At 39.4% G+C, this 20,165-nt stretch overlaps 2 protein-coding genes across 4 annotated transcripts in view; one reads left to right on the top strand and one right to left on the bottom strand.

Moving 5' to 3' along the window:
• The first annotated feature begins 208 nt into the window (after positions 1 to 208).
• s1pr3a (sphingosine-1-phosphate receptor 3a) lies at positions 209 to 7,198 on the top strand. The gene is made up of 2 exons (XM_014988010.2): positions 209 to 702; positions 2,390 to 7,198. The coding sequence occupies exon 2, from the start codon at positions 2,502 to 2,504 to the stop codon at positions 3,690 to 3,692; it is 1,191 nt and encodes a 396-aa protein (XP_014843496.2). The 5' UTR covers positions 209 to 702; positions 2,390 to 2,501; the 3' UTR covers positions 3,693 to 7,198.
• An 11,078-nt stretch (positions 7,199 to 18,276) lies between these two features.
• shdb (Src homology 2 domain containing transforming protein D, b) overlaps positions 18,277 to 20,165 on the bottom strand; it is a 28,979-nt gene continuing 27,090 nt past the window's right edge. For all 3 annotated transcript variants that reach the window (XM_014988005.2, XM_014988004.2, XM_088004959.1), the window contains one exon: positions 18,277 to 19,328. In XM_014988005.2, the coding sequence (XP_014843491.2) occupies positions 19,142 to 19,328 (187 nt within the window). In that variant the 3' untranslated portion in view covers positions 18,277 to 19,141. The remainder of the gene's footprint in view (positions 19,329 to 20,165) is intronic.

Here is a 20,165-nt window from a genome sequence, read left to right as displayed (position 1 = left end):
AAAATGGTGAACCCTCCAGGTAATTCCACACCCTGGGGAGAGAGCCATATTGCCTACATCAAAAATTGCTGCAAAACTTTATGAATAATTTATGAATCCACTGACACGAACAAACAGATGAAATTATTGGTTATATAAAATCATTCAGACCGAAATTACCAGAGTGCAAAATGCCCGAGGGGCATATGTGTTGGGACAAGTGTGGTGGCAATAACATGGCATAGTAATAACTTGTTCTCTGGTTAAGCTAAGCAATTATTCAAGATCCTTTTATTTTGAGAATCAACAGAATGACCATGACCAAATACGTAACCACAGTTTGGTACATCTCTTTCAAAACAGTTCATTTTGACACGCAGAGTGTTTGTACCTCCTGACTCACAGCTGAAAGGAATAAACGTTTCAGGGAAGATCCCGCCTCAGCTGGAGCAGCGAGGAGGAGGAGGAGGAGGAGGAGGGTGGGCTGAGTTATCCAGACTGAGAAGTCACTGTACGCAAAGGGAAACAGAAAACTTCCACAAGAGGATTCACTCTGGATCTTTTCGGGATAATAATGAACTATACGACGCTCGTGTGTGCACAAGTTCAAAATACGGACTTTTGACTTCACTTTGGACCGGAGCCACGTTTTAAAATTTACTGCAGTTCGCACAGACATTCTGCAAATCTCGCTGCTCTACTGCGATTTAGGCATTTAGAAAGGTAAGGTTGTTCCCGAAAAATAAAGCCTGATAGTGGAATAAATAAATGTTTATATGCTGTGATGTGTGACTATATTATCTGAGCGCACTTCTGGAAAACTTAGGACAGGTTCTTAAAGATGTGGTGTTTTTCTCCCCAAGAGAAAAACCTGTTTTGAACAGTTTTTTTTTTTTTTTTCCCACCACGCTGATTTAGCTTCAATAATAATTTATTAATTTAATGTAACATAAAATAGATCAAAAAATAGCAAAGTGAGGATATTTGATGCTGCTTGTGTCTCCTTTTTCAGCTTTTTAGGTCAGACTTGTTTAGTTTTAATGACTCTCACACCTAAGCTGTATTGGTTAAAATATTACATTTCTGCAGCAGTAAGGCACTGTTTTCTTAAATCAATCCCTTCACACTCCGTGTCCAATTGAATGGATATGTTATTTTTCTGGGCTTAAACAGAACTATATATATATATATATATATATATATATATATATATATATATATATATAATTTGAATGCTTGGGCTTCAGGCATAAGAGGAGCGTTTTATGAAACTAGAGAAGAGAGGAGTAAGTACCTGTTTTCCATCAAAAATATTAATTCATGTTCATAGTAATATAGAAAAAGTGCTCTCAGTATAATTTGAAGTATTTCTAGTAGAAATGTTTTACAAAGTATCTTCAAATACTATTTAAATCAGGAGTTTGACCATGTTATCAAATGCTTAATTATTCAGTGTTACTGTCTATAAGCATGTTATGGCCAAGTTGCGATTTAAGAATTATTTTATGCTATTTAATTTTTTTCAGAGATGAAGTATAAACTCTCAAATTTCCCTGACCCAGTTATAGAGAGATAATTAATCTAGGATGCTCGGATTTAGGAAATAAGCCATTGCCCGGTTTTATGAAAGAGTCTCACCGAGAGGTGGTCAAGCTGTACAGCGAATCAATGGGTGATGTTGTCCTGCCAGGTCAAATAGTCAATCTGTACCGCACAAAATCTGTGGGGGGGGGGAGCAGCGGGGGAGTCAGTGACCACCAGATGCAGGAAGCCACACTGCACAGGAAAAACACACTTCTACTGTAACAAATGTAAAATCCACCTGTGCTTCGTCCCACACTGAAACTGCTTCCAGGTTTCTCTCAAAAAGTTAGACTACATGAAAATACCCATAAAGCTGATGCTTTGATAACTGTGTCATCCGCTGTTACATGTTTAGCAGTACGGTTCATAAAAGCATTCCAGTGCATTTGAAAGTTCAATTATACATGAATAAAGACAAAACTAGACTTTGTATGATCTATTCTGACATTTTCACAACAAATATGCAGACATTCAGTTTCAAAGGTTGAGCTCACACCTGATTAGTTGTGACATGAAGTCTATGTGAAAAGTATAGATTTTGTTACCTGCATTTTAATGACATAATTTAGTCATAATGTCCATTATAATGAATTATAAGAAAAGCATATACAAACATGAGATAGGTTTCCCTGTTATTTATATGATCAAGAGGAGTACAAATGTTTTAGCTCACTAGAAAAACATCAGGTCTGAAGAGGTTTATTGACAGATTTTCTTTACTTAAATTGATATGTTTTAATACACAGGATATTGTAAAAAAAACAAAACAAAAAAACACATAAAAACAACAACTCTGTTTTATGACTAATTTTGGCCTGTTTGGCAGGTCTGTGGTGTGATGGCTGATGTGACACTTCCAGGGTGAGCAGCTCCTGTTTCCAGTGCTGTGACGCCCTCTGCTGTGCGGCCGAGGAAGATTCAGGACTGGGAAAGCCAGGATGGAGAACGTTATCAAGGAGGGGATGAACCCTGTGATCATCAACCACTACAACCACTCGGGGAAGTTGGACCGACCTCGCAACGGGGGCGTCTGCAAGACGGTGTTCCTGCTAATCATCTGCATGCTCATCATTCTGGAGAACATTATGGTTCTGCTCGCTATCTGGAGGAACAAGCGCTTCCACAGCCGAATGTACTTGCTCATTGGAAACCTGGCGCTGTCTGACCTTCTGGCCGGTGTGGCCTACGTGGTAAATATCTTTACCTCGGGGAGTAAGACCTTCTACCTGACGCCACAGCAATGGCTGGCCAGAGAGGGAAGCATGTTTGTAGCCCTCAGCGCCTCCACCTTCAGCCTCCTGGCCATTGGCATTGAGAGGCATATGACGATGGTGCGTCTGCGGCCCAATGAAACAACCGGACGAGGAAGACTCCTGGTAATGTTGGCAGCATGCTGGGTTGTGTCTGTGCTGCTCGGGGCCCTGCCCAGTCTGGGCTGGAACTGCCTGAACAATCTGGATTCCTGCTCCACAGTTCTGCCACTGTACGCTGAAAGCTACATCGCCTTCTGCATTAGTGTCTTCAGCGCGCTGCTGGTTGCTATCATCATTCTCTACATAAGGATTTACCGTCTGGTGACCTCCAGCGGCCGCAGGGTGAGCAGCCGGCCCTCAGACTGCTCTCTGGTCCTGCTGCGGACGGTTGTGATTGTTCTTGGGGTGTTTGTCGTTTGCTGGACCCCATTGTTCGTTCTGCTCCTGCTCGATGTCGGCTGCAGCCCACAAAGGTGCGAGGTCCTCTACAAGGTGGACTGGTTCATCGCTCTGGCCGTGCTCAACTCTGCCCTAAATCCTCTGATATACACACTGTCCAGCAGGGAGATGAGAGGAGCTTTCTATAATTTACTTTGCTGCTCTCAAACCACCATGGAGCCATGTGGGTCGCCTGCGTTGGGTAACCCTCCCCTAGGCACCATTATCCCCACATTGGAAAACAGCAGGACCAGTTTGGGTGGAGGTGGAGGCAGTGGCACTGGCAAGTCTGCTCTAAAGAGTCCTGCACCCACAAACTCCGACAATAAACATGCGGATCCTTCTCCCACTACAGTGCTTCACCCGACGGGGCCGGCGGACCTGCTCTCAGCCGTGCTTGTGAAGGCGGGGGCACTGCCATCCCTCAGCAAGTTCTGAGTGGTGTCACCTAAAAAATAGACCAGTATCAGACATTACTTCACTATCAGCCACTTTTGGCTTGTTTACTATTGCTCATGTAGCTTATGAAACTTAGTTCGAACGGAGAAAATCACGACGGTTGTAAGCCGCTATTAACACAAATGGTTATAAATATCAAAAACCAAAACAGTGAACTAAATATAAGTTTGATTTTCACAGTTCTTAAAGTTAAGTAACATTTCTAACCATCAGATTCAACAGGAAAGTGTCATGCATGCATTGATCCAATCTCTTCATCATGCTCAGTGAACAGGCACAGGTCACAGCAGATTTTACTCACCTTTCGCAATATTTATTCATTATTTCGTCATGAGCCAGCAGCATTCAAATGGTGGTACTTTTTAAATGTTTAAAGAATTTTTAGACCATCTGAATTTTTCATCACTTTTAAATTCTTTACTATTAACTTTTATTGAAGAAGAGGCTTGTATGTATTCCCTACACTGTTACCCTATATGTGTTTTGTGTTTGTTTGTTTGTTTCATCCGTTTACTTAAGCCTATTCTCAGAACCTGAGGGGTGTTTCACTAAACCTGGATAGTGGATTAAGCCAGGAGTTTCCAGATATCTTGGCTTAATGAAGCTTAGATTTGGTTTTACAAAAGCAGTAACTCATAAGTTATCATGGTGAAGCTAACCTGCTCCAGACCAGGCTAACAGCCAGGCTTCATAGGTTATAACGTCCTTTTAGTTAAGGATGGTTTCGAAATGTATATCTTGGGCCAATTACGAAACTCAATTGATCCTCTATAACTTGCTACTCTAGCAACAGGGTTTGTATTGAGCACGAAGAAATCTGGTCTCTTGAAGAAATCTGTGGACGCGCATTCACCTGAATAACTTAGGTCTGTCTCGACATGCAGTAGCTCCACCTCCTGAGCCTGGTTTGGTCTTCGTGAAACAGATAAAGCCAGGATAAACTGATGGTGCTACATGAAGCTTGACTTTATTTCTTATCCCAGATTTTGTGAAACAGTCCTCTGGAGGTCACTTTCCTGGAAGTTTCGTTAAACGAACTGGGTAATTTCCCAGCTAAGGTTGCATTATGGAGATCACCAGCTACACCTTTCAAACATGTTGGTTACTTCTTTTAGGTATTTTTACCTAACTTACATTTTTTCTACTTTACTAGTGATGTAACTATTAGGTACTTTCCAGGAAAGGTTTCTGGCATGCTCTGGAGAGTAACATCTACGTTCCTGGTAAGTACTTTATAGGTTTTGGGGAAAGTGTCCAGTAAGTTCCTTTAAAATCCTCTTGAATTACCTGGTAAGCTTCTGGAAAGTATTTGAAAGTAAATGGTAAGTTCATTGAATGTAAGAGCTGTATTATGTAGTTCTACCAACCATTATGGTACTTGGACTTTATTTTACTTTTTTACCTTTATTGTAGTAATTTGTTGTGCACTATGGGCGAGAAAAATATTGCCAGACTAGCAGCTCCATGAGGCTGCGATGAGTTTTACATACATAAAAAATGTGGATAAAATTTTTTTAGATTCCTGACTTATTTTCAGGGGGAACTTGAGGATCTTTAATGCTTACCTTGTCACCAGATGTGTGTACTCCTCCTGCAGTCTGCAAGCAGTATTTTCATAACCACATCTAAAGATACTTGCTTCTCACCAGCACACGCAGAAACCACTCATATATTTATATATATATATATATCACCTAACCACTTGTGAATAAGAATGTTGGATGTGAATTATTTAATGATAGTAGACTGTTGTGGGTGATGCAGTGTCTGATAAGGCAATAGAAAAACAAATAAAATTCTATTCTCTTTTATCAAGTTGATTTTTTGATTTTTGATTTTTTTTTTGTACATTTTGCTCTCTCAAGCTGTGCGCGCTCATCTTAGCGAGTTGCCCACACCTTTTTGTTGCCATGTTTCTGGATATTTTCTCATCGGAATTTGATAGAAATTATTTTGAACCGCATGGTTTCCTAACGTCGACTTAAACCTGAACATGACAGTGTTCTTTTATGAAGCTGAAGGTGGCAGCAACAGCACAAACACCAGCTTTTTCGGCCAACTCTTTCCTCTTCCTCCGTTTGGTCCTCCTCATCTTCATTACCTCTATCGATTTCTAAAATTTCAAAGCGCTCCGGTTCAATGTGAAAAGGCTCAAAGACGTTGCGCATCGCTGTTCTAACTGGACGGAGCTAGCACCTCATTTAAGCAACATTTTTAAATCCTGAAAAGCCTACAGTATTATTGCTGTATTGCTTTTACATCTAAAATAAATATTTCTTGAATAACGTCTACTTGATTAATCGTGGATTTAATCTGGGCTTTGAGAATCTCAGTTTAGTTGTATCATGTTTTCCATTCTCAGGCCAGTTTTGTGTAATTACTTTGTGGAAACACCCTGTCGTGTTTTTGCTCTGTTGAGTTAAGGAGGTGAGCGTCCCTTATTTTTCCACCCACTTTGTGCGGGTGGCAGCACCGTGATGCTACCACCATCACACATGACCATACAAAGTCTCATCTTGACAGCTTTGTCTGAAACTTTGACATCACTGGGTGTGCTAACTTGTCAGAGCAAATAGACTATTGCACTGGTTTTTGAAAGCAAGCAAACATTAATTTCTGGAATGGTTTTAATCTTAAGACTATTGAGAATTTGCAAACTGTGTTTAAAAGTTGGGTCCCTCTATCGAAATCTTTCTATTTAAAGGAACTGCACCAAAAAGCTTTTGGTCATTCTGCAACTTATCAAAAGGCATTTCAATCATATTTTGGTGGCGGTATATATTTATATTTGAATTATAGGTTTTATTTTTAATTTTTACCCTTCAGAAGTGAGAGAAAACCCAATGTAAATTTAAAATTGTGCACTTAAATCTTTTTTTTTTCTTTTTAATCGAAGTCGTTAGTTGTTAAGTCCTTTCGCCCAGGAAATAAAAGCGTTTTAAATTCAAAGTTCAAAATGAATATGCAGGTAAACTTCTCAGTGGCGCTGCAGATGTTAGCTCATACTAATGCACCAAATGAAAACTTAGACGAAACATCAGTCATGTATATTATTATAGAAATTATTCAGCTTCATTAATTGCTTCCCAGTAGGAGGAGAAAAAAAAAACTCATTAGATCTAACCTTCTGCACTCCTTTATGAAACATCCTAATGTAAAACTGATTGATGCTCTCATATTGCCTTTCATTGCCAGACCGGGGTCAGACAGGAATGAATAATGCAGAGAAATTCCTGATATTATTACTGGCAGTTTCCAGACAGTCAGGCCACTTATTAATTAGTCATGAAGGCGATATTTCATGAAACCACCTCGAAGGAAATGTGTGCTGTCATCGATTAAATTCATTTGAGCTCATTCACAGGTTAAATGATTCAGTGATGTGAAAGAATTTCTTAAAAGAGCATCACATCAAAAATCCATTGAAAGATTCAGCTTTTTATTTTTTTTTCACTAAAATTCAGCAAAAAAAAAAAAAAGAAAAACATCCAGCTTCACTGAAGGTTGGATTAAACTGAACTGATCAGAGAGCTGATTAGGAAAGAGTCTGCTGCACACAGCACGATGCGCTGTGAAGATCAGACAGAGCCGACAGACTGGCATTTCATGCTCACCTCCACTAAAGGATGTGTCTCGGCTCCGCACCTCCGGTACTGATGAGAAACGACAGCGAGGATGCAACACCAGCAGAGCATTTCCAGCTTAAAGGTCACTGACTTCTTCCTGTCAGAAATGTTTGAACACTCTTTCCCGAATCAACCAGGGAGGACGGCGGCCTCGTGTCACGCAGAGCATTTGAAAATACCAAAATGCTGAACAGAGTCGATTCGTGGCCATTAAATCCATCATTTCCTGCTGTCTTCTTTACTAGTTTTTTTTTCCTTGCCAATGAACTCTTTATTAATAACTTTGTGGTTATTATTGTTTAAACAATATAAGAAAAATTGATAAATTTCAGGTTTAGGAATTGTGTTAGTGAACTTTTTTTTTCTTTTTAAGCAAATTCATCAAAAAAACAAAAACAAAACAAAAAACACAAAATATGGATTTTTAAGTTTAGTTTTTTCCTGAAAAAAAATATATTTTAAAAGATGGCATCAGAAAACATCCACTCCTGCCTCGATTAACCATCCATGATCAGATTCTGGGGGTACCTGGAGAATCCCAAACGTCTCTCTCCTCTCAAAACACTCTCCAGATCATTCTTAGGTTAATCTCTCAGAGGTAAATTTATCTCCTGATTTATCTCCTCCTGTTTCCAGTGAGGTCAAGAGGGTGGCCTCTCTCATGCTTTACTTTTGTAGTTTTGGTTTTTGTCTTGGTATTCAAAATTGAATCAAATTCTAAATGTCAGCTGAGTTAAGGTCTAGGACCTGAGGAGTCACAGCATGTGACTTACCAGCATAAAAGAGATCATCTCTGTCATGCATGTTTTATCAACGTCTTTGTATCACACAGGAAAATGCCATCTGGAAAATGTCTAATATGTCTTTCCAATAAAAGAAGCATATGATTCGTCTTATTATAGTGAATGACCTAAAGACAAAAAACTGAAAATACGCAGCGTACGTATTTTTTTTAATAGAACAATTCTTTGACATTGATGTTTATTCTGTCATAGTTTAAAATTCAAATTTATCCAAGACCTGTGAAACTTTGCGCTGAATGTTTGTAAAGATAAAGGCATGAATTGAAAGTCAAAGATGAGAGGAAGTGTTAATTAAACCTAAACGTTATATTTTTGTATCCCATAATAATTTTTGTTTCCTAAATCAGACTATTTGTTTCCTTTCATTAGCAGAAACATTTTGGTTCTCTGTATCTTATCTGTGTCTATCCTCATAATTATTGCTTTCCGGTCAAAGGTTCTTTTGCCTACTGTAAATTTTAATCCCTGGACTTTATTTGTGCTGTCTTGGATCGCTCCTTTTTACAGAAACTCTCTAAATCCGTCAGGTTACTTATCTGGTACTTGGCAATTCAAAGCTTCGGCTCCATCCACAGACCTATAAATGTGCCTTCTGTAGCAGGAAACTGGAAGATTACGGTCCCTCGTGGAAAAGCCTGTTTACCTGGGCTAATCCCCGAACTCTCTCATCATCATCCTCACACTATGAGGGATTTTCTTTCATGGGGCTCCAGACCAAAGGAGTAATGTGGGTCAATTTATGCATTCGTCATTTCTGAATTATCACACTAACATTTGCCACAAAGTGTCTTGTTTGAGATCTTGTGGAGGTTTTTCCCCCATATTTCCTCTCTGTGAACATTTTGTTCTTCTCTATAATGACTGAGAAGTCGGAGTGGGACGTTTCTTTCTGTGGAAAGATGTTTTTTTTTTTTTTTTTTTTAAATAAATGCGATGAATTAAGTTCCAGAGTCTCTGTAACTGATGTATTAATTGTAATTTTAGCACAACATAAGCAATGTTCATTTTTGCTGAGTAAAACTAGGAAAAACAAATTATTGGCCTTTTCTATTGTTCAAAAACTGGATAAAAACTAATTCAGAATGACGAGCATTCTAATGAAATGAATTAATATTTTTGGCTCCAAATAAAAACTTTAAAAAAAAAATCAGAAGGAGATGAACTCTAATCACATCTAATTGCAGTTGTGCGGGATAGTTAAATATTAGCCAGTGATTTTAAATCCTAGTGAGTTCTGGGAAGTGAGTGAGTCAGTGTGCAGCCAGATTGAAATTAAACTACTCTAGAATTGTTTGCATAACAAACATTTGACATTTAAAGCAATACAAATAGAGTCTGAATGAGTAATATTATTACCTTACTTATGCATCTACACTATATCAATTTGTGTCAATGCTCAATCATTAACATGGAGTCTAGTTGGCTGCATATCCATTATTAAATGGGAGAAGCTATGTAGGCTTTGAAGCAAAGTGAGAGTAGTCATGAGTGAAAAGTGGGATTTTTTTTTTTTTTTGTCAAAGCAAATGTTTTGTATTAGTGCATTATTTATGTAACCTGAAGTTCAGATTGAAACAGACACTTTGCTCATTAAAACTGAGCTAAATTTCAACAAGCGCAAACAACAAACGCTTTCTGTCAAATAGTTGTGCCACCAAAAAGAAAAGAGCTCCAGGTGGGAAACTCGATCGCAAGAACATTGAGAAAAACCATCTAGTATATATATGAACATAAATTTTTATTTGATGTAGTATTTTGCGCTTTGACACAAATTCAATTTGTTCAATCACCTGAAGTGAACAACAAATGGCCCGTGCAATAACTGGGTCAAAAAACCTTCATAAATCACGTTAGCTAAATAGCCGTCACTAGTCCCCTTTGAGGATTTAGACATGGTGGATTTGTGTCTTTCTTTGTGCACAATGTGCATTTGCATATGACTAATGTGAACACAACAGAGGACAAGAGACTCACACCCCCGCCTGTCATCATGATCCTGGTTTTAAACCGCTGTGGGCTGGGTAAAGTGTGCTTGCGCTCGTGTGTGTGCCTTTTTTGTGTGTCAGGTTTTTTTTTTTCTTCTTCTTTTTTGCACACAGCCACGTTTCAGCCATGTGTGTTTGAGCAACGGAACAAAGAATCCATCTGGTCCGAGCCACTGAATGTGCCAGTGTGAGACACTCTCGCTCTCAGGTCCCTTTTTTGATGCAGCCGGGAGGTGGAGTGAGAGCAGGCCGAGAGCGGAGGGAGAGGGGTCTTATTTGATTTGTCCGCTCATGCTGGGAGCCACCGAGTTGAAGCCACCCCCCCGGTCTTTGCAGCCGAGCAGTGTCACTCTCGCCCGAGGAGACGAGCTCATTCATTTTTCCTGCCTTCACCTGCACTACACTTCGCTTCAATGTAGTGTAATTACATGTGGAACAAAGAAAGCAAAGAGACAGGCAGACTTTGGTGATAAGCTCTCAGATCAGAGGGCTTTATCCAGGGAGCAGCTGGGAAGAAGCTGGGGGAGCCGAGGCAAAGGTCACTTTGTGGGAGGATATCTGAGGGAGGAAGCTGAGATTTGGATTGGTGCTCCTTGCATTCCCCCCTTAAATCCCCGCTTCCATTAAATTTCCTGTCCAGGGATGATCAATTCTGAGAAACGGAGACGTGTTTGAATCTTGTCGTATCTCGCGCAATGACAGGACCTCGTTTATGTCAGGAAACCGAGCAAACGGCAGCAGGAAATTCACATTCAAAAAAGTGGAGACAACAGGTTTTTTTAAGGAGATGTGAAATGTTTTCATTTTAAAGCATGAAATCACTTAGAGACAAGCGTGTCTTCTTATGACAAAGAGAGTTTGTTCATTCAAATAATCAGCTGTAACAAGGGCTCCGCAAATCATGGAAGATTGACGAGAAGGCAGCTGTCGCCATGACTCCGATTTGCAATTTGCCAGCGAACATAAAGGGAACTGATCCGGTTGGAAGAGACAAAAAAAACCCGTAAAATTTTCACCTTGATGCAAAATGCATCAACCCTGAACAGAACTATCGGCACAGTCAAACATGGTAGTGGCAGCGTTATTCTGTGGAGACACCGACTTCAGCAAAGACAGAGGAGCTGGTCAAAGTTGATTTAGAGAAGAATATAGCATTCCAAGAGGCAAACCTTTTAGAGGTGGAGGTTCAATCTGTGGTAAGATCAAATTGCAGATACTCTCCATGTAATCTGACTTAGCTTGAATTACTTTGCAGTGGTGAACGGTTTCCAGACTGGTGAAAGTAAAGCCCAAATAACTGGCAACTGTAGTTTAAGAGAGGTGACATTGCAAAGGAGTGACTCGGGGAGAATGAAATTCAGATATTTAATTGTAAATGTTTTCAAAAGCCATGCATTCTCTTGTTTTCAATTCAAAGCTTTGTAAATAGGCAACCATTGGTCATGTAGTCCACAAATCTGGTCTGTTTGGAAGTGTTGAGGAGAAAGAGTTTAAAGAACACCATAGAAAATCCAATTTGCACTTTGCTATAAGCACTTGGCACCTGTGAAATAAGACGTTCTGCTTAAGTTAATACTGCATTTCTGGCAGACATGAAAAATTAATTAAAATATAAGCGATGGAAAAACATCACTGCACATGTAACTTTCAATACCATCAGCACTGCAAAAACACTGTGTTGGGTTTATTATGCTGAGTGGACGGTTTTCATTAGCAGCGACAGGAAAGCTGTTGAGAAGATTAATGGAGCTCAATACGAACGGCACACTTTTCCAGTGTTTAATCGCAGAGAATTTGAAAAGCATGTGTCAGTTTCCGTCTACCGGCACAACTATGTTGATCTTGAGTCAAAAATATTGCACTTTGTCAACGTATTTTCAGTGTTTTCCATCGCATAAATAATGAATTCTGACTGTCAGCTAAGCTAACAGATAGGTGGCAGAAGTGCATAGGCGTTCCTTTTCAAACTCTTCCCCCCCACGCCGATCCCCCGAAAAACAGCAGCTGCTTTTCTCTGCAGCCCCTCTCTGATTGCAGCTCTCTGGCAGGGGCCTGACGGCATGCGCACACCTGCTCACTCTGACCTCCAATCTATCCCCTCCACGCCTGCCTGCCGCAACTGTAGGGATTATCATGTCTGGGGACGGCGGGGGGGGGGGATGAAAGAGGAGGGGAAGGACGCCAGCCTCCAGCCTGACACGTATGTTTGGGCCCTCACTTGTGGCGTTTGAAAGTGTGTGCACAGCTGGCTAATTCCCTGCATCTGAGCCTGCAAACAGCCTGGAGGCCTACATGCACAGCGTGAAGAAAAGGAGCAACTGGAGGCGGGTGACAACCGTGAATAAAGTTACATTGATTTTTGATGACTTCTTTTTATTTACTGGCAACTTTCAACTGGTTAAATTCATGGTTTCCAAATCAGGAAGATTGGCTCAAAACAGTTGAAAAAATAAAAAAAATAAAAAAATCCTCAACTGGTTTTCATATGTATATTTTCTTTTAACACCCACCACTTCTGTTGGCTGGTGTCCAATAGGCTGCAATGCTTTTACAGTCTACTCACCGATACTCAATATTCACCATTTTGATCTCTCACATATTAAACTAAGTAATTTTCTCTAGGGAAAAAAAAGTAGCATTATATTGCACACAGTTGTTGGAAGCAGAAGTGGAGAGATAGTTTTATGCATTTAATTTAAATAGAGGTATTAGCAAAAACATTTTTTTGGTAAAGTAAAGTGCAAGGAATCAGGATTTACAGGTCAGGAACTCATGTTCTCTCAGGTTATAAACAATAAACCTGCAGCAGATAACTCTGTTGGTGTTTTCATTTAGTATAAATCTAGTTTAGTTGGTCCTGGAGGCGAGAGCTAACCGCTAGTCTGATCTTAAAACATTTGTTTGTACAAATGTTGCTATATGAACCTTTAAATCATCACCATGGTTCTGTTCTTGGGCTATGTACACAGATCCAAACGAACTAAACCGCCCCAGACCATCACACTACCACCTCCATGTTTTACTGTGGGTATGATGGGTTTTTTTTTCTCTAATACGGTGTTACATTTGCACTAGATGTAAAGCAACACACACCTTCTAGGGAGTTCAACTTTTAACTCATCAGTCAACAGAATGTTTTCCTCAAAGTCTTAAAGATCAAGATATGTTGTGAACATTTTTTAGATGAGCTGCAAAGCTCTTTTTTTTCTTTGCCATGCAGGTCATTTTGGCCCAGTTTTCCTTCTCCTGGTGGAGATATGACATCTAACCTTAACTGAGGCGTGTGAGGTCTGCAGTTCTTTGGATGTTGTTGTTGGGGTCTTTTGTGATCCCTTGCTGTGCTCTGAGGGTCGGCCTGCCGCTCCTGCGAAGTTTCACCACTGTCCCATGTTTTCTGCAGTGCGCTCACGTTTGTCAGACTCCCAGAGGTTTAGAAATGTCTTTGCAACCCTTTCTTGACTTCTAGAGCTCAATTACTTTCCTCCTCTATTAGTCCTGAATTTCTCTGGATCTCTTTTGAGGATCTTTTGGTGTACTTCACTGACTTAAGTGATGTCTCGATTGAGAACAAAGGGAAAGGGGTCATTTTTCCGCAAAAGGCCATGCAGGTTTGGATTTTTTTCCCCCTCATTATTAATAAACACCTTCATTTAAAAACTGCATTTTCTGTTCCCTTTTTTTTAGTATTTAAATTGGTGGATGTTCTGAATCTGTAAAGTGTGACAAACACACACACAAATAAGGGAATGAGGAATGGGCATTCACTTTTTCCACATTATGTAGCTACAGATATATATATATATATCTGTCTTTATTTTAGTTTTTGCTGCACATTTGAGTCACAAATCTTTCCCAGTTTCATAAAACGCTCTGTGGTGATCACAGGTGTTCATTCCTCCAATCTTATCTGGTGGATTAACAGCTGCCGCCTGCGCCCGCCAAGTCTGTCATCCCAACAACCCATTCCCGCTCTGATGTGACAGACAATGAAACACACATGGGAGGGCTCGAACTTCCCAGTGTAAACCCAGAGACTCTTTGGATAAGTTTTAAACGGTCAATGCAATTTGTTAAAACACGGAAATAAACTGAAAAAAAAAAAAAAAAACCTCACGGTAAATGTTGTAATATGATGTAAACTAGCTGAAAGAAAAACTCAAACGCAGTCAGAAGCTAAAAGCTAGACAAAAGCCAGAGGAATACGAACGTATACTTGTTTGATTTTTACATGCTGCCTTGCTGCTGTCGTTATTATTCATATTCATCCCCAGGGAGGCTTGTATGAAAAATGGGACTGTATCAGCCCCCACCCTGTATGTCACCGTCTCACTCTTCCTCTCTCTCACACACACACACACACACACACACACACACACACACACACACACACACACACACACACACACACACACACACACACACACACACACACACACACACACACACAGACACAGACACACGCACTAGTTTGGAGTCTTGTTGAGGAAGTAAAGCCAGGCTGCTCCTCCCTTCTTTCCCTCATCTAGCTGGCTGCCCCCCCTCCTTCTCTCCCTTTTTTTTCTCCTTCTTCAGTTTTTCTCCCCAACAAAGAGTGATCCAGCTCGTCTCCTTTTCGTCATGCGGGTAATCAGCCTCTGCTATTTCATTTGGCTCAGTAATGAAAGCAATCCCAGTGCTTTTCACAGCAGCGCAGCCCAAATAATGAGTGCTGGCTTACCCTCCTTCCTCCCCCTCCTCCTCCTCAGCCACACCTCACCCCCCAGTCCTCACCCTCTTCCTCCCAACCCTGCTGTTAATGGATGAAGAAAAGCAAATGTGTGACTCTCTGTGTGTGTGTGTGTGTCGGTGCGCGGGTATGTGAATCGTGCAATCTTGCCAAGTCCTTTGTGCCTCTTTTTCCCCTCACTGGGCTGTAAAGGAGTCTATTGTATCAAATTTGATCAGCAAAGCTCTTAAACAATTTGAAAACGTTTCATTTGTTTTTTTGTTTTTTTAAATGAATCAGGCAGCCAAACATGTTTTCCTGCGTTAGTAGTTTGTGACCCGATTATAGCGGTGTGTGCTGAAAACACGCGGACTACACGTCAATAAATTAACTTTGTTTTCCTGGCAATATTAGAGCGTGGTTTGAAAATCTATAGTTCTTCTCAGACTGAAAGTGTAGAGTAATTTAGCTTTACAAATCACAGAAAAACTAAAACAAATTACATGGCTGTCCTGGATCATTTGATGCAAGTCTTCCAGTTCCCGTCCAAAACCATGATGATCTTTATATACTTTCCTGTTCAAAATGAGACTTTTTGAACCAATCAGTTTTTGATAAACGTTTCAGTATGGCAAGTAATTGACTGTACCATTAAGTGTGGTAGAGTAATAGAAAAGTCACTATGCCATGTTTGCAGCTAATTGCATGTAATTAAGTCATTCAATACTAGATGTACGTTCAAAGTAATATTACTGAAATCATTCACTATGTGAAAAATCAGGTGCTAAACAGATGATCCTCATAGGAGGAAGAAGGCAGCAGCAGATGTTGTGCGTGCTGATTAAACGAGCAATCTTCTCTGAAAATACCAGTAAAGTTGGTTCTTTCATAAATTGCTCAGGGGGAGCGGTGTTGTTTTACTTGAAAGTATGATTCAAGAGGGGAAATATAAAGAAGTGCAGAAGGCTGCTTAGCTGAAATGATGCGAAAGAAAAACCAATGATCAGCTGCTCAGGCATTATAATGCAGGAATGTTTTGCACACTATTGTGTTAAGCCTGAAATGTTTGATTAAATCAAAAATACTTATAGAGGTCATGTTGCTTTATGCTGAAGAGGAAAGTGTGGATGTTTTAACAAATGAGCACCTTCCTGGTTTCAGACCAACCAGGTTGTTGCTTTGGAGCGCCCAGGCCAAACCCAGGACCTCAACCTAATGGGAAACTATTTTGGTGACGTCGTTCTTGCCCTTTCCGAGGCAAAACTAAGAAATGCAGCAGAATTGTGGAATGCCAGATTGGTCTTTGTTCAAACAAAGACGTGAAGCAGTTCTCAGAAACACTGATTATATTACTCAGTAAACCAAAATATTAGTGATTCACAAGAAAGTTTACCCTGTTCACATTTTACCTTGTGCAGCAAAAATGCAGACAATTCTACTTAATTTTCCTTTTTCTCAAATTTTTCTACAATGCTGATTTTTTTTTCTTCATGGTCTGATTGGCAATCAAATTATCATTTGTATCTTTTTTTTTCGGGGGGAAAAGCTATCTTAAGAATCTTGAGCATTACTCACACTGGTATTTTGAACAACACTGGCATATCTTAGTGGATACTGAAAAACACCCACTGCACCAAGTAATTAAAATAAACTCAAACTTCTCCAATTGCTTATCCCTTTTCTTACAGTAAGCCTCTATTTTAACAAAAGGCAATGTATAACAGACTTTCTTAAAATATTGTTTTTGTTTTAAAGAACACCTTTGGAAACTCACTTTACAAGTAGACAACAACAGTCACAGAAATATTACTTCGTAGGCAACAACCTGAAACTACAGTAGGGCAAATATTTGTATTAATTTATTAACCTTTCTTCACAGTCTGTGGAATTCAGCTCAGAAATTATGTTGTGCTTCATCAGGCATTGGCAATGTCTCAGAATGAATTATAGCACTTGAGCAAAGATAAAGCAGAGTTTGATTAAGCGTTCTCCCCAAAAAGCTGTAGTTTGTGTTGCGTTTAACGCTTGATGGAAACGTAGCCAGATAAGAGAGGGACAGATGTGGTGTAAATCCCTAAACATCTGCTCCACTGTTTTGGATAATTTTAACAGAGAAAATGAGAATGGCTGTCTGAAAATGGTGCCTCTAAACCCTCTGGATACACACACCACAGTTTTAAATTGCCTCTTTTTTTTTTGCCACCGAAATCTCAGCCATGTGGGCAAGAGACGCGAATCGGAAAACGTGTTTTGCAATATTTTGGAGTCTTTGTGGGCGGGGATTCAGAGAGAAAAGTCAGGCCAACAATTCAACAGAGAACTGTCTTCGGTCTTACATCTGCTCTAGAATCGTACACAACAGTTTCTTCCTAGTTTACTATTGTTTATTATGTGTGTAAAAAGTAATTGACTAATTTTCTTTTCTTATTTTTGATGGTTATGAAAATACACCTTTAATAAAATGAATTCTTAGCTTCTATTTGACAAAAAAAAAAAGGTCTGGCATACACAAGAATAAAGGCCTCCAAATACTGCTTAAGAAGAGCCAAAATGCTCCATCTGTACATTTGTATCTTCTGTTGTCATCTCCGAGCAAGGCAGTGTAAGCCAATATACTCAAGCTCTTTTACTGCAGACAAAACACTGCTTATCTTTCTAAAACAGAGCTTGTGTCAGCTGATGTGATTTTTTTTTTACCTCTAATTTGTAATCTAGTCGTCTGGTTTTATAAAACTGAGAGTCACCTGATATTAGCTTGACTACCATTTAGTTTTCATTCCTTTTTTCCTTCCATGGCCTCATTTCATTCTGATCATAGTTACACAACTACATGTTGCAATCACATCACTTGTTAAATCTGTTAGAAATTATATGAAAATCCCTTCTCATAATCAGTGTGTGTGAATTTTCCTTTAAGATGTGAAGTAAAAATTGTTTAAAATCTAGGAGTTGTCAAGCAAAACCAGGGTATTTATAAGAACTTTTTATTCACTGTAATGAATTAAAGTAGTTTCAAACTTGAGCTTTGTCTGCATTTGAACTTAACAGGCAAAGAGTAACCAATGCAATTTAGATACTTTTGGGTTAGGAAACAATGACTTAAATAGAAGTGTTAGCTGTAGTGGTGTGGAAATGCTTTCCCCTAAAACTAGCTTTAACCTAAAAATACTGCAGCTTGACAGCTGACATTTAAACCCATTCCAGACGGCATGAATCGAGTACGGCTTACATTCATCCATGTGACGGAGCTGGCAGACAAAAATCTGTAGGAAGTGAGAAAACGACTGCATGCACTGCCAACATTTCTAAGGTTTTAAAGTTCGAGTAAATACTGAGTCTCTGCCTCATAATCTGTGGCTTGCAGCTCAGTTTGTAGTGCGATCTGGTTTTCAAGTCAGTTGTAAGACAATGGCAGTAACTCTGAACAAATACAAGTGCAAAACGTGCAGGCAACAAGAGGTAAAACTCCGTTTTATCAAGTACCAGAACAACACTTTTTTTTTTTTTAATACAATGAACAATTAACAAATAACACTGACATGTGTCAAGCAACCCTTACAGCATACAAAATAGGCTGGGTTGAATTCAACAGTTGTGAGTTTGTAAAAAAAAAAAAAAAAAAAAAATTGATCCATTACTGATGTAGGTAAAAATTGTCTGTCTTTAAAAATAGCTTTCTTTCCAGTATAGATTTTCCCTTTAAACATGGTTTCTTGTCTTATTTAGCCTAATTTATTCATTTTGTCTTAGGGGATGAAAAAAAAAAAAAAAAAAAAAGAACAACAAAACTATCAATTTAAAGACTTCTCACAAACAGTTTTGTTTTATGGTTGTAAGGTTGTTTAGTGTTATGTAGTAATAATTTATAATGTCTTCTGCTCATGTTCTTCAATAAACTTGAGAATCAGTACATTCACAATGTGCAGGCTTTCTTGCAGCGGCTGCACTTCTAAAACTTAGTGCATTTCTCTCGACTGAGAAAGAAATGCAACAAAGTGTAGAAGATGTCCTGAAGTAAACCCGCTTGGCTAAGCACACAGATAAGAGTTGCTGCAGTAAAGGTGCTGATAGCTCGGGTACTGCATTTCATGGGAATTGATCCCCAAGATGTTCTGCACATGGCACAGACGCAACAGCTGAGAGCATAAGCCCCACATGTGCTGAAACACTAAAAGTAATCCAGTAAAAAAAAAAAAAAAAGAAAAGAAAGAGATGGAGTAGTTTCACGCCGCTGAGATTTTCGCTCGAACATTCATGTTTTCTGTTTCTGATCAAAATGAAATCATTCAGGTCCACAGGACTGAGTCAGTCAGAGGGTCTGCACCTGCACTGGAAAGAGCAGGGACAGATGCTCGGCACCTCGTATCGGGAGTTTATGCGTGGTGTAAAAGTGGACGGCCTCGGGAATGGTGTCAAAGGGAGGGCTGTTCTGTCCCAGCACGTACTTCCCGTCTTTACACAGGGTGAACTTCATGTGCATAAAACCCTGGCAGCTCCTGTAAAGAAAGGATAAAAAAGAAGAAATTTAAAAGAATGAGTGTACGCTTCTAACAAAAGCAAAAAAAAAAAAAAATGTAAAAGTGTAAGGGGAGTAAAGAAGCATGAAATGAAATTTGGAGCGCCTAACATCAAGCATTTGGTCCCATGACGGTGTGCGAGCGATAGCCTGGATTTATGTTTGCTTTTTATTTCACTCTGGGAACATGATTCCAACAAAAACCTAATAACACTGACACAAATAAGAAAGAGGGGGTTTTTGTTTGATGGATGAATGGAGTAATAATACAACATAACCTCAGAGGAAAAACAAAGAGGCCATGGAAGTGGCTGCACTAAGAGCCACACCTTCCCTTCAAAATCCATGCAGCTTTGAAAGGACTGCTCCTTTAAGAGTCTAATGTCTAATTATAGGAGCGAAGCAAAAGACAAGAGCTGGAACTGGTCAGCAAACTGTCATTGTTCAGAAAATTAAAACCTGAAACACTTAAAGTGACAAAGTGACAAATCTTTTAAGCCTTTGAGGATTTTGTTACTTTTAATAGAACTGTCACACTACTATTTTTAGACCCATTTGATATAATGTTTTTACAGAAAAATGATAAGTTTGTTTTCAGGGGTTGTTGTAACTATTCTGTTCTGTATTTCTTTCAGCTTGACTCTTTCAGTTTGTCTTCAAAAAGGAAAAAAAAATATAACAGTCACTACAGCTATTGTTTACATTTCTTTGTAATCTGGGACACCGTTTTTGAGTGTTTCATTCCCCCCCACCCCCATAGGACATGATAAAAAAAAATGTCAGACACATTCTGATACTGTGTGCATTTCCCCAGTAA

The sequence above is a fragment of the Poecilia mexicana genome, unplaced genomic scaffold, assembly GCF_051168715.1.
Source record: "Poecilia mexicana isolate PSO_F unplaced genomic scaffold, ASM5116871v1 scaffold_4, whole genome shotgun sequence".
NCBI lineage: Eukaryota > Metazoa > Chordata > Actinopteri > Cyprinodontiformes > Poeciliidae > Poecilia > Poecilia mexicana.
The sequence above is the reverse complement of the archived record's forward strand: the minus strand, read 5'-3'. Positions and strand labels throughout refer to the sequence as shown.

What these genes read in the sequence shown, in the direction of transcription:
- s1pr3a (XM_014988010.2), top strand. Translation starts at nt 2,502, where the DNA reads ATGGAGAACGTTATCAAGGAGGGGATGAACCCTGTGATCATCAACCAC.